Genomic DNA, 23622 nt, shown 5'->3' on the forward strand with positions numbered 1-23622 from the left:
TATGGCGTGTTTTAACATCTTGTATAGGATGGTCGCTATTTAAGCGGATCTAAAATATATCCACCAGGAAAAAAAAATACGTTTTCGTACTTAATTCCCAAGTTATCTTTGCGAAAACAATAAGAATACGTACCAGTGGTGAAGGGTCCATATAACCCGATCCCTGCCGGCTTCCCTTCATGGAGAATTTGTGGAAATCTAATTATCATTAGAGTGATTTGCAGACTGCATTTATGCATAATAGTAACTATATGTTGTGTTGGGTTTCCTTTCGGAAAACTTCACCTTTCGTCATTGATACGGATAAAACTAAAATTACCACATTTTTCTAAAATGTTATAACGTATCTGGTATCGCTAACGTTGAATAATTGTTTGAATAGTCAAGTGGCTGCTATAAAGGTTTAAAGATAACCTAAACCTAAAATAACTTAAATAAAAATACTTATAAATACTTATCTAAATTTAGCTCGCCCTTTATCATTTGAATACACATGGCGGAACGTGGGTGCACCAGTTGTGTCCTTTCGCTACTCTTAATGTTATTAATAATCTTAATGCTTTAAGTTTCTACTTATATACCTAAATAATATTAGTAACAAATATTATTATTTTTGCTGCTGTACTAATATATAAATTTGGATGCTGTGGTCTCCTATAATTGAAGAGGCACGTCACATTGTTAATTGTACCAATATTACGACATTGTATTTATATGCCGTGTATCCTTTGTTGGAGGTCCTTAAATAAATAAATAAATAAATATTATGAAAGCAATATACTATTTATATACATATATTATATGCATATTAGACTGCCTCGGTGGCGCAGTGGTACGGCAGCGCTCTAGGTTCCTGGGTTCGAATCCTGTGTCAGGCAAAATGATATTTCGGTTTTTCTGCTCAGTATCAGCTCAGTCTGGGGTTTGTGCCCGATATGGCGATTGGGTCGCCACCTATCACATGTAGGGATGGAACACACTTGTCGAAAAGTGGGTGCCCTGTTTGGGCCTTTGTGTATCCCTTCAGGGATAAATGCGTGATGTCGGTGTGAAAGCCATGATAACATATAATAAGTTACAATGCAAATGTACGAGTAGGTGTATGGTTGTTAGTAAGAAAACCGCACACATGTAGATCTTAATCTAGGTAATATACCTTAAAAAGACTTATTAAAAAAATATATATTTAATAACAATATTATAAAAGAATGGACAATTGATGACAAAAAATAAAGCCCGGAGTTTCTTTCTGCCTTTCTTCTTCGGGTAGTCATCGCTTAGGTAGTTAGTGAAAGGCTGGTAGGTTAGCTAGGTTAGGGCTTTTATTGTCCTCACCGGTGAGGATCGCGACGCGTTTCTCCCTTGTTGCTTATTCAAAAATACATATATAAGTACATCATTTTATTTCTTCTTCCCTGTCAGCCCGAGCTGGCTTCTTTGTTTACTAAGTATATTTTTCATTTATTTTATTTTCAATATAAATTGTCTTTATTTATATAAGCTAATCTAATTAAGTAATAATTAAATGTTCTCATGTACCTTGACTTATCATAAGTGCAACCATGTTCGCCTACGTGATGAATAAAGCATTTTTAATATTTTTATTTTTTTATACCGAATATCACTTTGTCCGACCTGGGATTCGAATCCGAGACCTCGGAACTAAGTATTGAGCACCAATAAGGCAAATTTTGCCTTATCGTAAATATTTGTCATTTTACTAATGTCATAATGTTTATTGTTATCGAAATAAAATGATAAAGTGGCGTGATAGACTGAGTGAATGACGCACCAGGCTGTGCACTGTGAAGTTCCAGGTTCAATACCCGGTTAAAGCAATAAAAAAAATCAGTTTTCATTTTCTCTATTCAATGCTTTTAATTGTTTCTTAAAGCACATAATACAAAATATAAATAATGGAATTCGTGCCTCATATGACGATAGGCTCACCCTCTATCACAACATAGAATGGAATACAATGTCGAAAAGTGAGTGCACTGGTAGTACCTCTGCCTACCCCGCCTGGGATAAAAAGCGTGATGTATTATTATGTATTTAGACTTTATACGCTCAATACATTATGTATAGGTTAATTAAAATCCTATATCGTGGTGTTGCTACACTACCTATATAAACTTATATCAGGCAGTCGCTAGGTAGAAATATTCCATGACGATTACCTACTCGCTTCTTCAGTCATTTGCATAAAAAAGCAAGAACGGCAAATACGCTTCCATTTTAAGAATGCAAACACGAAAAGTCATATTCCAAGATTAAATGCTATTTATTTGTTGTAGTTTTATAGATAATCAAACAGATTATCTTGTGTACAACAAACAAATATTATCAGATCTGTTAGCACTATGCTGCATTTTAAAAGCAATAAATTTATCTTATTAGGTGTCAATTGCATCTTAGCAAGTACACTCAGCCACGTAAGTAGCTCAACAACTTTAAATTTTTAAATCACCTAAACTAAAGTTACTCAAGCTTTTTTTTCCCATAGAGCACTTTCAAAATACTGTTGGTTCCGATGAACCTTCTGCAGCTCAATTTCTACCATATTCCCCAGAATATGCAAGTTTTTATATATCTGTTACATGTAAAAACTTTCTGAGCTTCTTAAAATATTATCTGTCTATATTGATAGGTGAAGTCAAGACAATATTTTAGTTTTTGATTATCAAGACAAGATACATTTTTGTAGACCTCCGTTTACGAATTGTGAACCCCAGGGCCGTAGCTAGGGGGGGGGGGGGTATTATGGGGCAATGCCCTACCTTAAAATACTAATGCCCTACCTTAATAATCAACAAAATTTTACATAACTACTCAATTAAAATATATGGACCAGCAGGTTTTTATTTCACGATTTGGAGGTTGGTCCCATAGTAAGAATTGTTCGTATTGATGGGTGGAATAACAATTTTCGAGATTTAAGGGAATTTTGTTACACTCTGTATATTACCCTAACAGTTACGTAAGTATTAACCTGACTCATTCATGTTCACAAGTCAAGAAAGCCAAAAATCGATTGACCACATCAGATCTAGTCACATTTTTACTTCCGCCCTAGCTATAACCACAGCTGCCCTTAAATTCAAGTCTAGCTACAGCCCTGGTTAACCCCCATTTTTCGGTCACGTCAATATAGACCCTCGTAAAATCTCCCGTGGACCCCCGGGACCACTTTGGCATTCAATGGCCTAAAGGATAAGTTTAAAAAGAAGGTATTGTGCTATTTATTTTATGTTTACACACACTCACACACGCTTTTTATTCCCGATGAGGTACACAGTGGCGCTACTGGTGCACCCATTTTCCGTTATGTGTGTATTCCGCTCCATGATGTGATAGGGGCGAGCTTATCGCCATATTGTGTAGAACTGGATATTTTATTGTTATAAAGAAAAAACAAACGTTGGTAAGAACACAAAATATACCTGCGATTTGAGGTTTTGATTTGAGGTTCTTTCAGCACGGGTAAAGGCTAGAATAGATAGGGGCATGCTTAATATTCCCTTTTTTTGCCGGGATTGCATGAAGTCGCGGCACGAGTTGCTTTGATATTGTCCTAAAATAGTTTAGGAAGCTGGTAAATTCTGACGCTTGTCAGCTAAGTAAATGGTGCGTTAATCATATTTTTGGAGGTTAAGTATCTATTCGCAATAAGTATAAATAGAAAAAAAATAAACGTCATATTTCTACAATATATTAGCTTTACTTTGGTTGTTTCATATTTTTTATACTTAATGTGGATTATGGTAACAATAATTTTAAAATAAAAATGAGACCAAAAGCGTCTATTATGTGCGTCACTTAAAATATATATCATTTTATATCCAGCACTATTGAATAAACAATTGGATAAGGAATATTTGGATACTTTAAAATTTTCTAAAAGACTTAAAAATTAATTTTATAAAAATTAATTCCCACCCTTAACGCACCGCCAAGTGTAATATCATTATAATTATATTGTTTTAATTCAACACTGTTGTTACTTATGTAAGTATTTGACATTTTTATGATTACAGATGTATAATGGCATATTAATTTATCCTTGACCGTAGCTTAATTATCATAATAAAATTACTTAACCGCCAAAAACCTGTATGATCAAGTGTTATGGTTCATTTTTATCATTTGTTGTCAGATCGTAGGGCACCTCAGACATCGGTGTGGATTGGCTGTCAGTTAACATTCCCTCGCCGAAGTCAACGCACGCATACAAGTGAGTTTTAACACTATATTATCTGCATTGTTTTAAACAGGTTTTCCTTATTAATAATCTTTATCGTGTATTTCAAGCAAATTAAATAATTCCTAATTTACATAATAAGTAAAACATTTTAAAGTTTTCCAATTAATTTCTGTAATAATGTGTGGTTCTTTCCTAGTAACCAGAGATGTTTGGGATGTAACCCCATCTGCTCGCCATGCGAATGAGTCACTTACAACCAATGATTTTATAAAGATTTATTTTTAGAATTATTGGTCGCGATTTTCCAAACCGCATTCGATGAGCAGACTATGTTCCGATCCTAAGTTTGAAGATTTGGACTCGACCAAACAGAAAAGCATTTTATAACGTGTTTCATTCGTTTCTTATTATTGAGCCTTATAATGTCCTGCCTGATTCTTCCGTTTCAACGTGAAGTCAACGCAACAAATCTTTTCCCGTATTTCTCTGCATAATTGACCACATAATTATAATTAGCTAAGTATATTTTTGTGCATTATCGCTTGTTTTAACGAAGAAGGAAAACATTGCGAGGAAACCTGTATACTTGAGAAGTTCTCTATAGGACTTTTGAGGGTGTGTGAAGTCTACCAATGCGCACTAAGCCGGCGTGGTGGACTAAGGCCTAATTCCTCAGTAATAGAGGAGGCCCGTGCCCAATAGTGGGCCAGTATGTAATACAGGGCTGATATTATTTAAGTATAATTTCTAGCCTCCGAGTTCACTGGTCCAAACGTAACGTACCCCTGCATAAAAAACTTTATATTTATAGTATGATCTTTACCTATTTTGTTTCATTTCCACCAGGATGCCGAAAGTCGTGTACCATTACTTCTCGTGCAAGGCCCTGGGAGAGAGCGGCCGCATGCTGCTCGCTTATGGCGGCCAAGAGTTTGAAGACCACAGGATTCTGTCGGCAGACTGGCCCGATTTCAAGCCGAGTGAGTATTGCCTATATCCGCTTTTGCAGACAACGTAGCGAGGCAGCTATTATATACGTCAAGTTATAATAATAGTTTAATTTTACTTCGTTCATCTATATATATAAAAATGAATCCCTTTGTCCCTTGGTCACGCCATTACGCGTGAACGGCTGGACTGATTTCACTATTTTTTGTTGTTGTTGTGTTTGTTACTGTCAGGAGAAGGATCCTATGAAAGAAAAAAATAAGGAAGTTGAGCGGTACGTTAGAAAATTTAAGAAAAGTTAATTTCAACGATTGACAGAATTCGTAGTTAAGACGGGACAACGTCTATCGGGTCAGCTAGTAAAAAATAAATATTAAGCACGGTATTGCGGTCTATAATTCTCGATAAAAGGTCGAATGTGTATTATATCCAAACATCTTCCCTCCAAATCTATGCAGTCGTTATAACGTTTACATCTAACCCCTAAACATTGTTACAAACATTCCCATTTACATTAGTAGATAAGATAGTAACACTATTTTTATAAAGTAAGCCGATAGTAAACGTGTTACTCTTCGCTGCTATTATGTTCACAAGTCCTGAATATTGTATAGGAAACCGATTTATTATAAAAACGATATTCTGAAGATCGCGTGATGTCATATTAGGGGTCTATTATGTAGATATAAGCATTTTCAGTCATCAACCAACAATGAGTAACAATTGTTAAAAAAATGTTGGTTAATCCAATTAACTGACGTAGCTTTTGTTAGACGCGCGGTTCGTCGAAGTCGTTTCTTTTTAATAAAATTTAAACTAAAATGCCAATATTTTTTTTCAAATACAGTAAAGTCCTATAAGACTCTAGGCAGGATGCCGCAACAGATAATATAAACGTGTATTAAATTTGAACGTGTAAAGCAAGGAAATAACCATATGCGCTTATGAAGTATACTTAATGTCAATATGCCAAATACATATGTATAAATTATACATGATGTCATTTGCTGCAGTGTTGACGATGTGCCGTGGCCTTGAGAGCTGGTGATCACGTTTTAGTCTAATACTCTACAAAAAAAGTATTATTAGGTACATTCTGAACATCCTGACTATATAATTACAGTAAATTTCAGCATTATACCCGCCCCCGCGCTCTCATCACACACCCGCACCGCCAAGCCGCCAGGATGCATTAAGGTGCAGTCAAACGCACCGGTACAATCCCAGTCATAATAACACATGGAATATCCATGGCTATGAGTTACGGCTTTATTTGTCCATGGTTCATTTTAGTGAGAAGTCTATACTGACTTATTTTCTCATTAGGGATTAGATGTTTTATTACAATATTTCTTTTTTTACGGAGGATGAAACTAGTGTATCCATTTAAAAATTAAATTATAATCTTTCTTTTCAATTCAGTTTTTTTACGCAGGATGATTTTTAGTGTATCCATAAAAAATATAAAGATAAGTTTATAACATTTCTGGAAACTTCGTTTTTTAATTCACTGCTAATTGAATTATCAGATACCACGGTATAGCAGGTTCGTAATCTTATACCTATAAATGCAGAATTCTGAGTTAGCATTCCTTAAGTATTATGCAATCAATCAATCACCATGAATTCACACTTCATATAATTCGATGTATGTCATTCACAGAAATAGCCGAAAAAACTCCAAATTACTTGTACACGGAAGCGATTTTAGTTTATTTCAGCGAAGAATTGGTTGTTTGTAAGTCTATTTAAAATTAGTCATCAATTTATTGAGTTTAGAAATGACATTTTATTACTCTGTACGTGGGTAGATTTTATTAATAGTTCGTAAGTATCTTATTAAACTTCGGTAGGTGTGGAGTTGTTTTTAGTCAATTGCGGGAGAGGGAACAATATTAATGGAATATTTCAATTCTGCTTCTATTGGCACCCACCGATATGTACTAAGTACCATCAATGGCACCCACTTAGTATCTGTAAGACTATCACTACATCTTGGCGCCCATTTCAAGGAACATAATGTTATCAATATTTGTTATCTTAACAAAATCTACGGCCTATAAAATCATGAGATAGTATTCGAAAACTTTCCAATCATGCCACCTTTTTATTTGTGAACCGATCAAAATAGTGACGTTATTAGCTTGATAAAATTCTGACGATTAAAAATACGTTGACCTATAGTCCTTATGGCCAGTTACAAATGTCATTAATGTTCTATGCCCAGCAACTGGCTTACTGTTTTTAGAAGCTATTCTAAATTTAATTTTTTTATAGATTTTCTTTACATATTTCTACAGTATGTTATCTTCACTTTGGTTTTTTAATTGTTTTTAAAATATGTATGTTGCTTCATTCATTTCATACTATTATACATTCCACATTTTTTTTTGATTCTGTGCACTTAGAAAGTACTATTAAAGGACCTCCTTTAATATTCAACCAAACATTTAGATCAACAAGTCAATGGAAATTTAGGTAGTTTAAAATTTTCAAAATCACCCACATTTGAGTTTTATTTGCAAATCTTTGCGTATTCTAATCTGCTGAGGCTGTTTTTTCGGGACGGGCTCTTTACATACTGTTGCCTTTATCAAAATTATCATTTGTGTTGTGGTAAGTAACTCTTATAGCTTTTACTTTAGCGACGTTTGTATTTTGGCAATTCTTATAGCTCTTATTTAAGCTGTTACTTTTACTCTTATAGTTCATAAACTTACTATCAGATGCCGTTTTACCTTGTGCAAGGTAATCCGTGAAACACATTACCTACAGATGAATGATGTAAAAATAGATTTTTTTTCCATCACTTGATAAGATCTGGGGTCAAAGATTTCGTAAATTACAAGTAATTAATGTAAATTAGCTTTTATCACTTTGACATAACATTGGTGTTTTGCATTTTTTGGGTATGTTACGTAATCTTATGGAGTTATCTGATTGATAATTTTTGTTTACGGTTTAAATTGATAGCTTCTCGGATGACCCATGGCGGAGTTTTATGTGTCAATGATAGATTCTTTGATAGATTACTTTGTTTTATATAAGCCAAATTTAATTGTAATTTTAGGGGAACTTTTTTGACGATTGAGAGGGTGTTGGCCTATCGATATCCAAGCTGGCCTAATGCGGGATTTTAGACTTAAATTTATTTTTAATTATCATTTAGAACTGTCAAGTTTTACAAGATTTTCATTGGATATCAACAATTAACCATTTCCTGGATAAACATAGACAACGTTTTGGTCTCGAAAATAATACCTGGGAACTTTATCTGAAGTCTTCACTACGCGAGGAGTTACGAGCAACCGCTAGTAATGTAATAAAGTTTGCAACATTCAGGGGAACTGGATTTTATCAATACCCAACCATTGTTTTATGTAATACTATTATCTTTTGACCAGTATTCCACCTCATCGTTTCTTATCTTTGTGTTACCGACCACACTGAACATTTTCATGTTAGCTATGATTCTATTAATAACATTGCTGGTAGTAGGATATATTTTATATTCGCCTCGATAGCAATTAACGTACATAAAATGTTAAAAATTAAATAGATTTTTTTTATTGCGTTGAATGACGAGACGAGCTTATCCTTCGCCTGTTTGTCGAAAAGACCGCCCATAAACAATAAAAACACTATTCAACACCTTGAATTACAAAGTATTGTTTGGTATACCACCGCGCTCGTCATCCTGAGACATGAGATGTTAAGTTTCAAATTATGTCCAGTAGTTAAACTTGCTGCAATGTGATAGATGTAAGGTGTTAAAAACGAAATAGATATAGAATCACTTGGGTATTTATTTGCCAATACAGTTATTTTTTCTACGATTCCGATAACCCTGCACGAAAGATCATAGTGAATGAACGAATTTGTATGTGAGTTCAAAAGCTACAGATATCTCGGGATAAATATCTGTTTAGCAATATTAATCTCTGTGTATTTATAGATGAAACAAACAGAACTTATTAACGGTTTTTATGGCGGCTAGCAACGATTTTTGCAAGTCATTCCAATACAATTTGTTTGTATGACGCCTCGCGACCTTGGCCGTCGCGTTGTTTTTGAACAGCCGTCGCGCGATCATGCACAGAATACCAAATGTTTTTTTGCCGTTCAGTTTGACATCTATATGTAGAAAGACTATAAAATTTATCTTTATGAGTGGTCTAATTTTAAACTAAAAATATACTTACTAAGTACTTATACTAAATATACCAAAAATCGAACTACTTTGTTACTCATTTTTTTTAGTATGTAGATATCCTTAAATTTTATTATTTTCTTATGACTTGAATAAAAGTTCTGATGCCCCGGTAATAGATATTTATGATTTAAGATCAGTAAACCATACTTCTAGCTGGCATTCATTGAGGAACGTTTTTATTAAAGCCTGAGTCTCACCTATCATAGCTAGGTGAAAAGTGGGTGCACTCTACCGGGACAAAAGACCTGACCGTACATATTTTTCCAGACACCCCATTCGGTCAGATGCCAGTGATGGTCATCGACGGCAAGAAATACGCACAGAGCACCGCCATCTCGCGCTACCTCGGCCGCAAATACGGACTCGCCGGCAGCAATGAGGAGGAGGCCTTCGAAATCGACCAGAATGTCGAGTACCTACACGACATTCGTGCTAGTAAGTATCATTCCATACGAACCGTGTCCCAACATGCTAGTTTAATGAGGTTTTAGGTCAACAGACATAGCATAGAGTTGAAGACCAAAGACATATTTGCTAACTATTAAATTGCTTTTAGTTAGATAAGATGTGAGTAGAAGATCATTGCAGTTGCTATCTAGGCACCCTCAAAACCCGGAGCCATCCTTAATGCACTGAAGAGTGCTACGGTATTTTCATGATTTAGGGACATCGTGTTAGAAGTTAATTTCAAATGGCGCCCGATGATTTCGCCGAGAGGCTATAAGGCGATGACTTCTATGCTGCCTCTATCATAGTGCAATAATGATAATTTTACTCTCTTAAAAAACCGATAAGATAAGAGTATTTAGGTTTGTTTTTTTTTAATTAAGACAACTGATTTGCGGTAGATATCACGCCATTTCGCATAATCGCTTATCATGCACTCTTTGTAACTGGAATGAGACCGTAATTACACGATAGTAAAAGCTTTTGTGATTGCACAACGTTTGCAATATTCTTGTATGTTTACCTACGTTTATTTCGCTATCATGTAAAATTTTATATCTTGAGAAAGTTCGAGCATTATTCGTAAATAAGTTGTATTGCTTGTATATAAATTATTTATTTCCTTGAAGTTCGGTACAATCTTGGCGCCCAATATGTGACAGATCGTCCAGAGTCAACGTTAGCTGTTACGTAAACAGAACCGCTTTTAATGAGTTTATTAACGCATTGAACGTTTCTGATAAATAATTGCCGTAGTTAAACGACATGTTGCTATGAAAGTGGCAAGTATTTCTTACTGGCACCCATTTTTTTAATCAACCATCTTACATTGTATCCAGTATACTTCACTGGGACTGGAAACTTCTGGAAGTCACCCTTAAAATGGCGAAAAGAAACAAGGATGTAACCAGCTTTTAATTTATAAGTAGGCGACAAAATTGTTAAATTTTGATCCAGAGATCACATTGGCGCCCACACCGCCACCTGCCTACACCTTTGCCAAGAAATCACACATTTGGTGCAACTTCTCGACAGTTTGCGATACTATCCTTATAAAAATTTGCACATTACAGAAGCCGCTGGTGTGTTCTACGAGGCTGACGAGGCCCTGAAGGCTAAGAAACACGAGGACTTCGTCAAGAACGTGTACCCTGACATGCTGAAAAGGCTCAACGCCATCATTGAGAAGAACAACGGACACATTGCCGCTGGAAAGGTAAATGTTAAAACTTTGAGACTCGATAAACTTTGGTTAAATGGTATTTATTTTTTACGTCAGAGGCCTGAAGAACAACGGCGTGTCAGGAATCTAATCTAATCATGATTTGAGATATATATTAAGTCGTAGCATCTATAGTAATTTGTGAAGGTATTAAATTAATGTTAGTCTAATATAATGCAGATTATATTAGGTAAGAGCAATTCAGGTAACAGTTGCATTATGTATAGGAGTTAATTGTTAATTTAATAAAATAAGCGCATGGTTTCCTTTGAGGCAATGTTGCATTTTGGTCGAAATAGGCCGCCAACGAAGCAATAATTTGCTACAATTTGACTGAGTTAAATGATGGTTGGAGTACATGGTGGAGTACATTTTAAAGTCTGCGATACCATCAAATGCCGCCTCGTGTTTTATATATTTTTCATAACTTTTATTTTCCCTTTACAGCTGACATGGGGTGACTTCGTGTTCACCGGCATGTTTGAATATTTGAAGACCATGCTTCAAATGCCTGATTTGGAAAAGACCTACCCAGTCTTCAAGAAGGTGCAGCAGGCGGTCCTTTCGCAGCCCAAAGTAAAGGCTTACGTAGACCTCGGCAGGGAATACGAATACCAATTCTAAACAACTTTAGCACTAAGTACCTAAAAAAAGATCTAAAACACCTATGGTTTAAAACGGCATTTGTGATTGTCTCTCGCATTAACACTCGGTTATTTTATTTGTTATTGAATTAAATTTTTGTTAATAAATTGTGTTTTATTGTTTTAAGTTATGGACATTCGCTGTATTCTAGAAATATTTCTATTTAATTTACAGAAATGAATGGAACGAGGCACACTTTTACCCCTGAACTTTTTCACGCGGACGTAACCGCGTGTAAAACTAGTGTTAATTCTAGATTTGCCAATGATCCTATGTTTGATCCACAGATCGAGGAGACGAAGTTTAGGGATTAAATAAGGTTTCTATGTATCACTGACAAACGGTCTAAACTCCTGACGCTGTATATATAATAATCGCCCTTTCAAAGGCCTGACAAAGAAATCAATGCAATTTTCACGATCACTAAGGCCCCCTGTCGGCACAAAAACAACGTTAACGTAGCAAGCCTACATCGAATGGACGACCCAAAATCGAATTCGGTGTTGCGATTAGAGGAAGAATTCTGTTATCCAACAGAATCAGGGATAAAAATATCTAACAATTGTTTCACACTAAGTTCTTTCTTATTTAAGTTTAGCTTTTTCTAAGTCTGAATTATTAGATTCACTCACATAAATACACTAACACTCTCACGTCTTTTATGCCTGAAGGGGAAAGCAGCGGCACAATTGATGCACCCATTCCCGCCATGTATATTCGGTCCCATGATGTAATTGAGGGCAAGGCTATCGTCGTATCGGGCACTAATTCCAGATCGCGGGCTGATACTGAGTAGAAAAACCCAATATCCCTTCTTCCGACCTGAGGATAAAACCCGGAACCTCACAGCACTGCAGTCGTACCGTAATACAACGGCGCCAAATTTCAAGGTGTTGATAAAATTGAGGAGACAATAATAACGTTCAGTGTTCAACAAATACTTAGTGTTTACAGAGCTGATGAAACTCACTGTAAAGGATCGTCGTTTTAATTAATGATAATGATATCAGCTCGATATTATATACTGTTGGGCACAGGCCTTTTCTGTCCTTAATCCACCACGCTGACCTAGTGCAGATTGACAGACTTCACATACCTTTAAAATTCTTATAAATAACTTCTCAGGAATACAGGTTACGACATATTCCTTTAACTTTGGTCTAATTAAAGACTACACAATATAAGATCACAGTATAAAATTATTACTTATCTCTAAATTATTATATACAACTATTATCTGTATCCGTCTACTGCATTCTAGAATCAGAATTGCAGCTAAAATCAGTACAAAATATTTTTTTTTTGACGGAAATACCGCTGATCGGAATGGCTACACTTTTATACATCTACAATCTGTTAATTTTATTTTAACGTTAGTTATTTTTTTTAGTTTATTTAATTACCAAGACCGTGAGCATATTACCTAAAGAAATAGGAACAAATACAGAATTATAGAGGGTAGAGGCAGATAGATCATCTCGTGTATAGAAAAGTGTCCGTCGAAATACTTATGTCAAATTATGTACAAAAAAGATAAAGATAGTGCCAAAAGTTATTAGAGTTTGATGTTGAAGAAGACAAAAAGGCTTCTGCTATATTATATTTGAGGTTTTATATACGTATTGATGTTTTATCAACCACATATACATCGACTATACCAGAAATATTAAAATATTGAACATAGCATACAATTCCCATAAAATTTATGTTATACCCTCTTGCTACGCTAGCGCGATTGTGGTGGGTTTTTGAGTTATAATTTGCTGTGGATACTTTTTCATAATAGTTCGCTAAAATACTTAATATTTACAATAATAATATAATATAATATTATGTCCTTTATACGTATGATAGAAATACAAAAGTTTATCAAAACCATATACATATATGGATCATGTTTTGGATAAACACATACGCTACATTTTGTACCAGTAACGTACTCTCATTGGAAATAAATATTTTTTTAATCTGATTTTTAAATAGTTGGGTCCGAATAAGCGTGTAAGAAACTCGTCTCATTATTTAATGACATAAGAAAACTTGCAAAGGACCTTCTTTACTCTTATTCTAGACTGCACATATTTTTTTATTAAAAATGTTTTCGTCAAATTTTACACGTCTTTTACGTAATTGTTATTTAATTTATACTGGTAACACTACATATATCTGGAAACAGTACAGCTACTAGTTATAGGAGACGGGCTCAATGGACGAGTTTCTAGAGCCATAACAAATAGATAAAAAGACAAACAGCACGCGGCGCTGCTGTTACGTCAAGCGGAAGTATAAATATTCTATACGTAATCTGTGTTCTATACATTGTAAGCAAAGTATCTCTGTAGTTTCTGTCAGAGGTTTCTGTTATAGTCTGTGGATTGGAGTTCGGATTCATTGAATTAGGTGTTGTGGTACTTGGTACACGTGAAACTTGTTATATCGCAAAAAAATCTGTAAGTATCAGGTACGTCACATTTATATACCGGCATTAACTATTGAGTATACTTTGGGCCAGTGTAAATCGATTAATGATATTTTATATTCCTTATTTCTATATTAATTATTTTATGACACGTTTACGACTTTAAAATATACGACATAACGAATTATTTATTTTGTAATTAACCGGCCACGCCTACATACCGTAAATGATCACGCGATGGTTAGCAAAACTAGATTTTTTTGTAAAATTACCTACAATCACAAAATATTTTAGTATGAAGGATTACATTTTGTTAAGTATTCGTCGTTAGCCGCTCACACAGACTAGACTAGGAAATAGAAAATAAAAAATTATAAGACAAACAAAAAAAGAACAGTAGAATAACTTTATTGTGAATTAGTAAATTATTTTCAAAATGCCAGTAAAGTCTTGAATGCCAAATTAGAACAGTTGGCGCTTGACTACCACTTAAATCACTTAATGACATAGTTGTGCAAATAACGCCGGGTTTTTGTTGGTAAAGGAGTTAAACTTGTTTTTTTTCTGAGTAGGTATTTGAACTATAAAAACTGAGCTAATAGCAAATTGGCGTATATTTTAGATATTTTAAAATCTTCTTTTAAGCAAATTTAATTTATGTAAGTGTAAAATGAATAGCTTAAAACTAGACAAAAAAGAATATGGCTATTTTCAAGGTGATGCTTAAAAATATATACATACAACTGCGAAGAATTACGAACGGACACCAATAGATAGTGTCCGGGATATGAAAAAAAATTATAAATTATAGTAATTGCAGGAATTTAAAATTTATTCTCCTGCATTCAATTATCATACTTAAAATATGACTGGAAATACAGATTAGTGTGCAGCCTTGAGATGGCACAAAAACATAATGAATCACCATTATCTTTTTACGGTATATTATATTGGGAATTATTGACTAAGAATGATAAATGCATATATCTGTGACGCCAAAGATTTGGGTTAAACTTGGAATCTTATAATTAAAGTACTTTTCGGATTTTACCGCGGGTTTTTATATTTTTAATCGGAAAGTGCTTTGATTTTAATGTTTAACATTCGCGTAAACATAAGAAATCATTGGCATTTGGAATATTCTCATGTGCTATGTGACTGGTATTTGTGCCTGTATATAATCTAATCTTACTTATTATCTTATTTACTAATAATACGAATATTTGCGAAAATGTTTCGTTTTTAGTAAACGCGGAAACCACAACAGATTTAGATGAAATTTGCGTCGCAAATAGACCGAGTTCGGGACTAAAATATAGGCAATTATTATCCCGGCCATTTGCTCCTGCGGGTAATATTAAAAAAAATGAATCTAGTTTAAATAGTTTACACTAGCGTTGTATAGATGGCGTTATGGACACAGTGATTTAGGGATTTAAATCGGGGGTTGTAATGGTTGATGGCTTTTTATGAGGGTAGCAGTGGTGATGCGTCCATACAACCTCATTCCTACCGGCTTCCCTCTTAAGTTTATTTACGTTTGTCTTAGTTTTCGTTTTCTGTTAAATTGGTTGCGATATGTTAACCAAGGGTTTTTATTGGCTCGAGTAACGTATCAATCTTCGCGACTGGAAGGTAGACACAAGCAGCGGCTCGTGGCACATAATTCTAGTACTTATTTATGTATAAAGTTAATTCACGAAGCTTGGGTCTAATGATTGCATCTCTTCCTTTTTTGTAAACACTGGTTGTTATCGTGTATAGATATGTTTTAAAATATTACTCGTTTAGTAATTCCCGGTATCTGAATTGAGAATTGAAAAAGTGACCTTGTATTTGATATACTTAATCGGTCATTCTCATTCACCAGAGTTCAGCGTTGATATTTTACGTAGCAGTAAGAATTTATTTTATTTTGCCTAACCCTATATTATAAGGGTGATTTTGACATTGCGTTAATAAATTAAACCATAAACTTGTTTGTCTCTGTGTCTACAGTGCTATAAGTCTGTCTAATTATATCTGTGTAAAATAAAAATATTAAGTTTTGAATAAAATAATTATTAAAAAGTTATTTTAATTTTTTCCATGCTCTAAGGCCATTACTACTATAATATACGAAGAGAATTAGTCGAAGCGACATATTTTCAATGTGATCTTATTTAGTAACGAAATGCAATAATTACCCTGTATATATATAAATAATATATAAAATCTTGAGTAAATTAATTTAATCTTGGAGGAAAATTTAATTGTTCTAACATGAACTTTATGGAATTTGAATGTCATTATTGAGCCTATAAGTACTATGGTTGTTTTAAATAAAATAATAGTATGCTTTCAGTTGAATTTTTAATATCTCGAAATATTGTTCATACATAGGTATGATGTGATCTATACTTATTTGTTATTTTGTTCGCTTTCATGCGCATGGAATATTTCAAGCGACCTTGAATTCGATCAAATGAGTGTTGTCCGCGTTATCACGTCCATATTTGGTAAATTGTAAATAGATTCAACAAAACCTGCAACAAGATTAGAATACTACGTGTATTAGGCCGATAAAGACATTCGTAGCACCTGTTCGGCCATATACCGCCGGCTCGACTTCAGCGTCTGCAGGTCTTGCTAAACATATTCTTATGCGGTTTTGGTTCCCCGTAGTATGTTCGCAACCGCAACCGCCACGTGGACATTAATATTCCGACAATCAGGCACTTATTCAAATGTCCAGCAGATGTTATTCTGATCGGCTGGTCAATTATCCGAACACGTTAGTCCTTAAAAATCGAATTACACTCCATTCGACCGCGCTAAATGGAGGCCGCGTTTATTTCTAACCGATCCAGAGGTCGATATCACTGTAAAAACATGGCTGCAAAAACCTGAAACTCCTACACTCTCCAGACCCCAGTTCTTTCTCGCCGCGTTCCCCGTCCCACCAACCCTTCTAATTGTTCCAACTTGCGTGCTGATAAAACAGGGTAACAGATTGTTTAGTACCCTCATTCTATGATCGTTGTCTTATATTCTCCCAGTGACCGTCCTGAGCCGAGGTTCGTATCCCGTTAGTGGGTTGCCCTCAGAATGGTCACTTAATTTCGAAAGGTTGCGAGCGCCTAAAGCGCTCATTCGAAAGTCCGGTGTGTTTGTATAAGCCGACTCTAGTCGGACTAACAAAAAAAGACGCAATGAATGCGTTTGCACTTTGCATACACGGTATTTAAATAATTTAGGATTCATATTTAATAGAAAGTCATAGTGCCAGTTCGAAATTGTTTACGAAAATGTCTTAATTTGTTCTAATATATTTAGAACAAATTAAGAAATTAAAGAAAAATAAAGAGGCTAGTCTATATTTCCCCAGTCTTCCTTTTATTTTTTATAGTATCGTTGGAGATATGCCAGGGTACATGTGACTGTTTGTTTTACATTTAAAAATAAGTATTCTGTTTTATCTACATACTATATTGAATTGCGTTTCCGTTGTATAATTGTTTGTAGAGGTATTACTTGATAAATATTTAATTATATCCATCCACTCTGCAGTCTGTAGCAAATAAAAATTATAATAACTCTAAAATAATTCTTTTTTTTTAGCTAATAACAAGAATTAAGGAATAAGCCTAAAAAACAATACAAATATGCTTATTTATGCTATGTAATACTTTTTTAAACATCAAAATATATTTTAGAAATCTGTATTTCGTCCGTTCCGCATGATTACATCTAACAATCTAACTAAAAGTATATCTGTATATAAGTAATAAGTATATTTACCACTTAAATTAAACTATTTTTCGGATTTTATCGCGGTTTTAATATTTTACTTTCCTCCCAACCTTTCGAAAACTTTGCAGCCTTCATGGTCACGGGGGGGGACTGAGTTGTTGTTCATCCGCAAAGTCAAAGTTACAATATCTTACCTACATTTAACAATTTATAACTTTTTTATAAATGTTTGTTGGTGGTCCGATCTACGCAGAGTGAGCTCACAGTATATTTACCACTGTTACTCATAATAAATGTCCAATTTTTAGTACAATGCCGAAGGTAGCAGTCTACTACTTCCCCCTTAAGGCCTTGGCGGAGGGCTTGCGGATGCTGCTGGCGTATGGCGGCCAGGAGTTCGATGACAAGCGAATCACAAAGGAAGACTTCGCTGAACTCAAACCAAGTAAGTCATTCATATTTGACGATTTTAAGCCGTATATCGAAGGATTTTAGCAGTCAGAGCACAATAATATAGTTAATATATCCAAGGAAGGATTATGTCAGGGTAGCAAACAATGAAATGTAAACAAACATTACCATTTTTTCGAAATATTTAGATAAATTTAATCGCTGAATATTACTGTTGGTAAGTTGTTAATACTGGATTAGATAAGTTTAGTATAACGGTTTTATGAATATTAAAAAAACGAATCTATTTACATACATACATACATACATACATAACATCACGCATTTATCCCCGAAGGGGTATGCAGAGGCGCAACTAGGGCACCCACTTTTCGCCAAGTATGTTCCGTGTCCCATGATGTGATAGGGGGCGAGAGCCTATCGCCATATCGGGCACAAATTCCAGACTCCGGGCTGATACTGAGCAGAAAAACCCAAATATCACTTTGCCCGACCCGGGATTCGAACCCAGGACCTCAGAGCGCTATTGTACCGGACATGCAATACAACTACGCCACCGAGGCAGTCTCAGTCAGTCACGAATCTATTTTACTTAACTAAGTGATAAGTGTTTGTATAAACATTGAAAGATTTGATGTTATGGGTTGCCTTGAGTTTCGATAATCGTTTGTGTCATAATATAAGTGATATTTTTAATTGTAATTGTTTTTTAAATTAAGTGTTGGCACTCAGTCTGCTATTTGTAAAAATATAGGCAAATTTACTTGTTGATGTATGTTTACTGTTTGTTGCCCAAATTAAAATACAAATAAAATATTTGGTAGGTAGTGTATCGAATAATGCTAAAATTAATTTTATATAGGATAAGAATTTTACTCAGTTTTCAGTTTTTAATAAGGAAATAAAGAACTTTGCCATGTTGTGGCAAAATGAAGAAGAAAGTTAATAAATTTCTTTGTTAGTTAATGGTTACGCACACAGTTATTATACTTATCAAGTTTACTATGATATTTTTTGTTGTTGTTTACTATGCTTATTAATTTAGCTTCATGATATGTTAAATCATAAATTATTAATTATTGTTTTTCGTCCTGATAGTTGATCCTTGTAAATATAAAGCATTATGCCAAGGTTATGATGCCAAGTCACTTCAAAACGGATTCGGCAGATTTCCACGTGCATCCTAGATTAATAGTTCAACAATGTCATGAGTACCTGAGTTTAACAAGATGATTGTGAGTGACGTACAAGTCTTTTGATACTGATTGATGAGGCATTTGCAACTCTAAATATACATACTATTGGTTCATTGTCCAGCTAGTTTGATATTTGCTGGCGGTGGATATATTTTATATCCGCCTGGATAGCGACCAGCATACACAAGGTGTTAAAACCTGCCATAGTAGTTCACGTAAGTGTGCCGCGTTCCGGGATCAGTTTGTGTATATCTGGTTCCAACAGGCAGGCATAATTGTGTAGACAGCCTATATGAAAACTGTCCTTGAAAAATAAAACAGTGCTTGCAGACTGTGGCTTGGCCAAAGAAATAGACATATCGGACCTACCTAGACGGCCCCTCGGACACGAAGTCACCACCATTTGAGTGACATTAATTCGAATTTTCCAGAGATGCCATTCGGACAGATGCCGGTACTTGAGATTGATGGTAAGCAGTACGCGCAGAGCACATCAATCGCGCGCTACCTCGGCCACAAGTACGGGCTCGCCGGCAACGACATCGAGGAGGACTTCGAGATCGATCAGGTCATGGAGTTCTTAACGGACATCCGCATGAGTAAGTATGCGAAAATAATAATAATAAATAATAATAACAGCCCTGTATTATATACTTGCCCATTGCTGAGCACGGGCCTCCTCTACTACTGAGAGGGATTAGGCCTTAATCCACCACGCTGGGCTAGTGCGTATTGGTAGACTTCACACACCTTCGAAATTCCTATAGAGAACTTCTCAGATGTGCAGGTTTCCTCACCATGTTTTCCTTCACCGTTAAAGCGAACGATAAATTCACAAAGTCATAATTCTTTAATAATTCATGAAGTCATAATTATTGAACGGATAAGGTGCCATCCATAAATTACGTCACACGAATTTTGTCTTTTCCCCGTTCTTTATCACGTGGTCACATTTGCGGGACCTCTCTCCACCACTGGTGACGTAACATTGCACTTTTACATACACCTTATATGTACAGCCAGAGAGATCTACTTTTTTTTTTATAATTTATGTTCGGTGCTTTTGCCATGTCACTTAGTTGACCTGCCCCCGTTCCTCTTAACGTGTGACGTAATTTATGGATGGACTTTAATGACAGTAATCATATAGGGTGTAGATGTATAAAGAGAATAATTTTGATACTAGAAAATAGTGGGGTATTAGCGAAGATGTAACTAGAGGTCACTTCGTAGGACAAAAGGGCCAGTATATCTGGATTCTGGAGCTTCATACACCTTTAGCACAATATAAATTATAATTAGTTTTTACTCACTTCATCTACTAATTTCATTAGATCAAAGCAAATCTAAATCATGGTTATAAGTTGGGATAAAACTTAATATCGTACATCCTTATGCGAAATATTTTCAATTATTAGTCCACATGTATAATAATGTTTACAGCCGCCGCGACAGTCCGCTACGAACAGAATGAGGAGCTGAAAGCTAAGAAGCAAGCTGAACTGCTGGAGACCAAATACCCCTTCTACCTGAAGAAACTCGACGAGATCATAACCAAGAACAACGGCTTCCTCGCTCTTGGCAGAGTAAGTATTTTTTCTTTTTAGACCGCTATGGCAATGACTTCATTGTGCCTAATGGTAACCGAAGTGGGGTCAAGATAGAGTGTCAATTGTATCTCTCGCCAGTCGACATTATTATGTCAGCCTGTTTGCCAACAGACTTATTTATAATTAGATTTTGTCGGCTTTCGTCTTCGTGATTAAATTTTTCGAGGATAAAGACCCACTTTATATTTTTCTGGAATATGGAGCCTATACTTTAAGTTAGAAGTCTAGCAATACATCATTAAAACTGAATTCCATTTCATGCAGTAGTTTTTGCGTGATGTGTGTACATACATAAAGACAGATAGACTAAATTTCTAAAATCTGTTTAGCTTCTGTTGCTCTCATATGCATAAATGCGATCAGCAAATCGGTCTAATGATAATTATATGTTACACTAGCTGACCCGACAGACGTCCCGTCTTAAGGTTATAGCTTAAGGTCCATTTTTCATACATTTTGTTTCACCTTTAATCTGGGTAACTAAACAAGTATTGGCAAGTAAAGAATTTAAATTCACGTCTAGTTAGTGATTAGTTCTCGCAGTTGAAAGAAAAACGTAAAAATAATTAATAATCATGGATATTTCGGCCTTTAAAATTTCGTCATATTAAATTTATGAAAATGGACCTTAAGCTATAACCTTAACTATGAATTTGCAGCGCGCATTCTGTCAATCGCTGACAGTTATTTCAAATAATTGACAGTTACATAAAATTTATATTTCGTTAAGTTTTCTTAATTATTTTTTTAATTGAATTATGTTTTTGACTTTTTTCTTTCACAAGAACCTTCTGACACTAACAAACACAACAACAAAAAATAGTGAAATCGGTCCAGCCGTTCACGCGTGATGGCGTGACCAAGGGAAATAGGGATTCATTTTTATATACTTATGTAAAAGATAAAGACCATTGGGCAGCCGGTAGAATCTGGTTATATGGACTGGTCGCTACTGGAGTCTTATATTATTTTCTTTTTCAGCTGACCTGGGCAGATTTCGTGTTCGCCGGCTTATTCGATTGCCTTAAAGTGATGCTCGATATGCCTGATCTTGAGGAGAAGCATCCCGTCTTCAAGAAGCCCATCGAAGCCGTCCTCTCCATTCCCAAGGTCAAGGCTTATGTCGACGCCGCGCCTGAAACACCTTTTTAAATCATAAACCACTGATTTATTTGTATTTTTATATATGTTAATAAATGCTTATTATTTTAAGTATTATTATATTGAATAAATATATTTTAATATGATTTGTATTTTTTTATTTACTGATTTACAAGTTGTTTATTGGTGCTGCTGACTGTATTATAGTGACTTTTTTAAACGGCTAAGTACTTGACTGCCTCGGTGGCGTAGTTGTACTGCATGCGCAGTAATGATAAATGTTGCCAAAACGGGGAAAATTTATTACTACTGAGAGCTTCCCTTGCGTAGGCTGCGTAAACAGTTAAAGTTATACAACAATTATGTATGACGAATTTGTTCCTCTTAAAAATATTCAAAGAAATATATTATAAATCAAAGTCCCAGTCACATATGTCTGCCTGACTAAACGCGGTAAACTCAAAAACTACGCAACGTATTTAGATAGTTTTAGACCCTGGGAAGAATATAGGCTACTGGGAAAATATATAGCGTGACTTTTATAACGGAAAACCTTAGCCAGACAAAACTATCACGCGGGCGAAGCCGCGGGCAAAAGCTAGTAATATATATACAGGCTGATCCCGGAACGCGACACACGTGGGCCATATGGCGAGTTTTAACACCTTGTGTACGGTGGTCGTATTATCCTACCGATAGCAGATTAGTTTTTGCTTGCTGTTCTCTCACGTTATACCTAATCCGTATCAAACCATAATATACGCAGGGTCATTTTACAAACGAACACCCCATTACGGTCGCCAATGAAGGCCGCCATATGGAATTTAGATGTCGTTAAATCTACTTTATTTTCTATCTAATTAACGAATTAGTGCTGTTTTAAGGAAGGAAAGTTTTTTTATACGGATAACTATAACTTAATTCTTTTTCGTCTTACTATAGTTAGATCGCGAGCAATGTGCTGGGTTGGAGGAAGGAAAACGAAAACCCCATTTCACACGATATCAAGACTACTAGGATATTTCTCAAGATATTTGAAAGTATTCGGCAATATTACCTATAAGGGATTCACACCGTGAGATGAAGCATGACCCATCTTAAAATATTTCTAACGCAGACGGCAAAATAACAGAGTTCACAGAGTGCAGCAGGGTGCACCCATTCGCCTTGTATACGGTGTTACTGCTTGGCACGGGCCTCTACTACTGAAAGGCTACTACTTTGGCTTTAGTCCACCACGCTGGCCTAGTGCGGATTGGTAGACTTCACACACCTTCGAAATTCCTATGGAGAACTTCTCAGGTGTGCAGGTTTCCTCACGATGTTTTCCTTCATTGTTAAAGCAAGCGAAAATTCATAAAGAATACACACATCATTTTAGAAAAGTCAGAGGTTTGTGCCCTCGGTTTTGAACCTGCGGACATTCGTATCGGCACACGTTCCACAACCAACTAGACAGCATGAAATATAGTAA

The 23622-nt window shown here is 35.3% G+C and overlaps 2 protein-coding genes across 3 annotated transcripts; both read left to right on the forward strand.

Annotated features, from left to right (window-relative positions):
• Window positions 1–4018: 4018 nt before the first annotated feature.
• LOC115441804 (glutathione S-transferase 2-like) lies at window positions 4019–11791 on the forward strand. Its single transcript, XM_030166710.2, has 5 exons — window positions 4019–4234; window positions 5051–5184; window positions 9633–9800; window positions 10886–11028; window positions 11482–11791. Exons 2-5 carry the CDS (start codon window positions 5052–5054, stop codon window positions 11656–11658), a joined length of 621 nt encoding a protein of 206 aa, XP_030022570.1. The 5' UTR covers window positions 4019–4234; window position 5051; the 3' UTR covers window positions 11659–11791.
• A 2146-nt stretch (window positions 11792–13937) lies between these two features.
• LOC115441806 (glutathione S-transferase 2-like) lies at window positions 13938–22294 on the forward strand. 2 transcript variants are annotated; one of them, XM_030166715.2, is made up of 5 exons: window positions 13938–14140; window positions 18139–18275; window positions 19869–20036; window positions 20881–21023; window positions 22029–22294. In XM_030166715.2, the coding sequence occupies exons 2-5, from the start codon at window positions 18143–18145 to the stop codon at window positions 22197–22199; spliced, it is 615 nt and encodes a 204-aa protein (XP_030022575.1). In that variant the 5' UTR covers window positions 13938–14140; window positions 18139–18142; the 3' UTR covers window positions 22200–22294. The 2 variants fall into 2 exon arrangements, with proteins under 2 accessions (XP_030022575.1, XP_030022573.1); XM_030166713.2 differs by having other exon boundaries at window positions 13959–14129.
• Window positions 22295–23622: the final 1328 nt, after the last annotated feature.

Source organism: Manduca sexta, chromosome 10 (assembly GCF_014839805.1).
Source record: "Manduca sexta isolate Smith_Timp_Sample1 chromosome 10, JHU_Msex_v1.0, whole genome shotgun sequence".
In the NCBI taxonomy this organism is placed as follows: Eukaryota; Metazoa; Arthropoda; class Insecta; order Lepidoptera; family Sphingidae; genus Manduca; species Manduca sexta.

What these genes read in the sequence shown, in the direction of transcription:
- LOC115441804 (XM_030166710.2), top strand. Translation starts at nt 5,052, where the DNA reads ATGCCGAAAGTCGTGTACCATTACTTCTCGTGCAAGGCCCTGGGAGAG. An exon ending in CTGGCCCGATTTCAAGCCGA is followed by an intron (nt 5,185 to 9,632) that starts GTGAGTATTGCC and finishes ATATTTTTCCAG; the next exon opens with ACACCCCATTCGGTCAGATG. An exon ending in CCTACACGACATTCGTGCTA is followed by an intron (nt 9,801 to 10,885) that starts GTAAGTATCATT and finishes TGCACATTACAG; the next exon opens with AAGCCGCTGGTGTGTTCTAC.
- LOC115441806 (XM_030166715.2), top strand. Translation starts at nt 18,143, where the DNA reads ATGCCGAAGGTAGCAGTCTACTACTTCCCCCTTAAGGCCTTGGCGGAG. An exon ending in CTTAACGGACATCCGCATGA is followed by an intron (nt 20,037 to 20,880) that starts GTAAGTATGCGA and finishes TAATGTTTACAG; the next exon opens with CCGCCGCGACAGTCCGCTAC. An exon ending in GCTTCCTCGCTCTTGGCAGA is followed by an intron (nt 21,024 to 22,028) that starts GTAAGTATTTTT and finishes TTTCTTTTTCAG; the next exon opens with CTGACCTGGGCAGATTTCGT.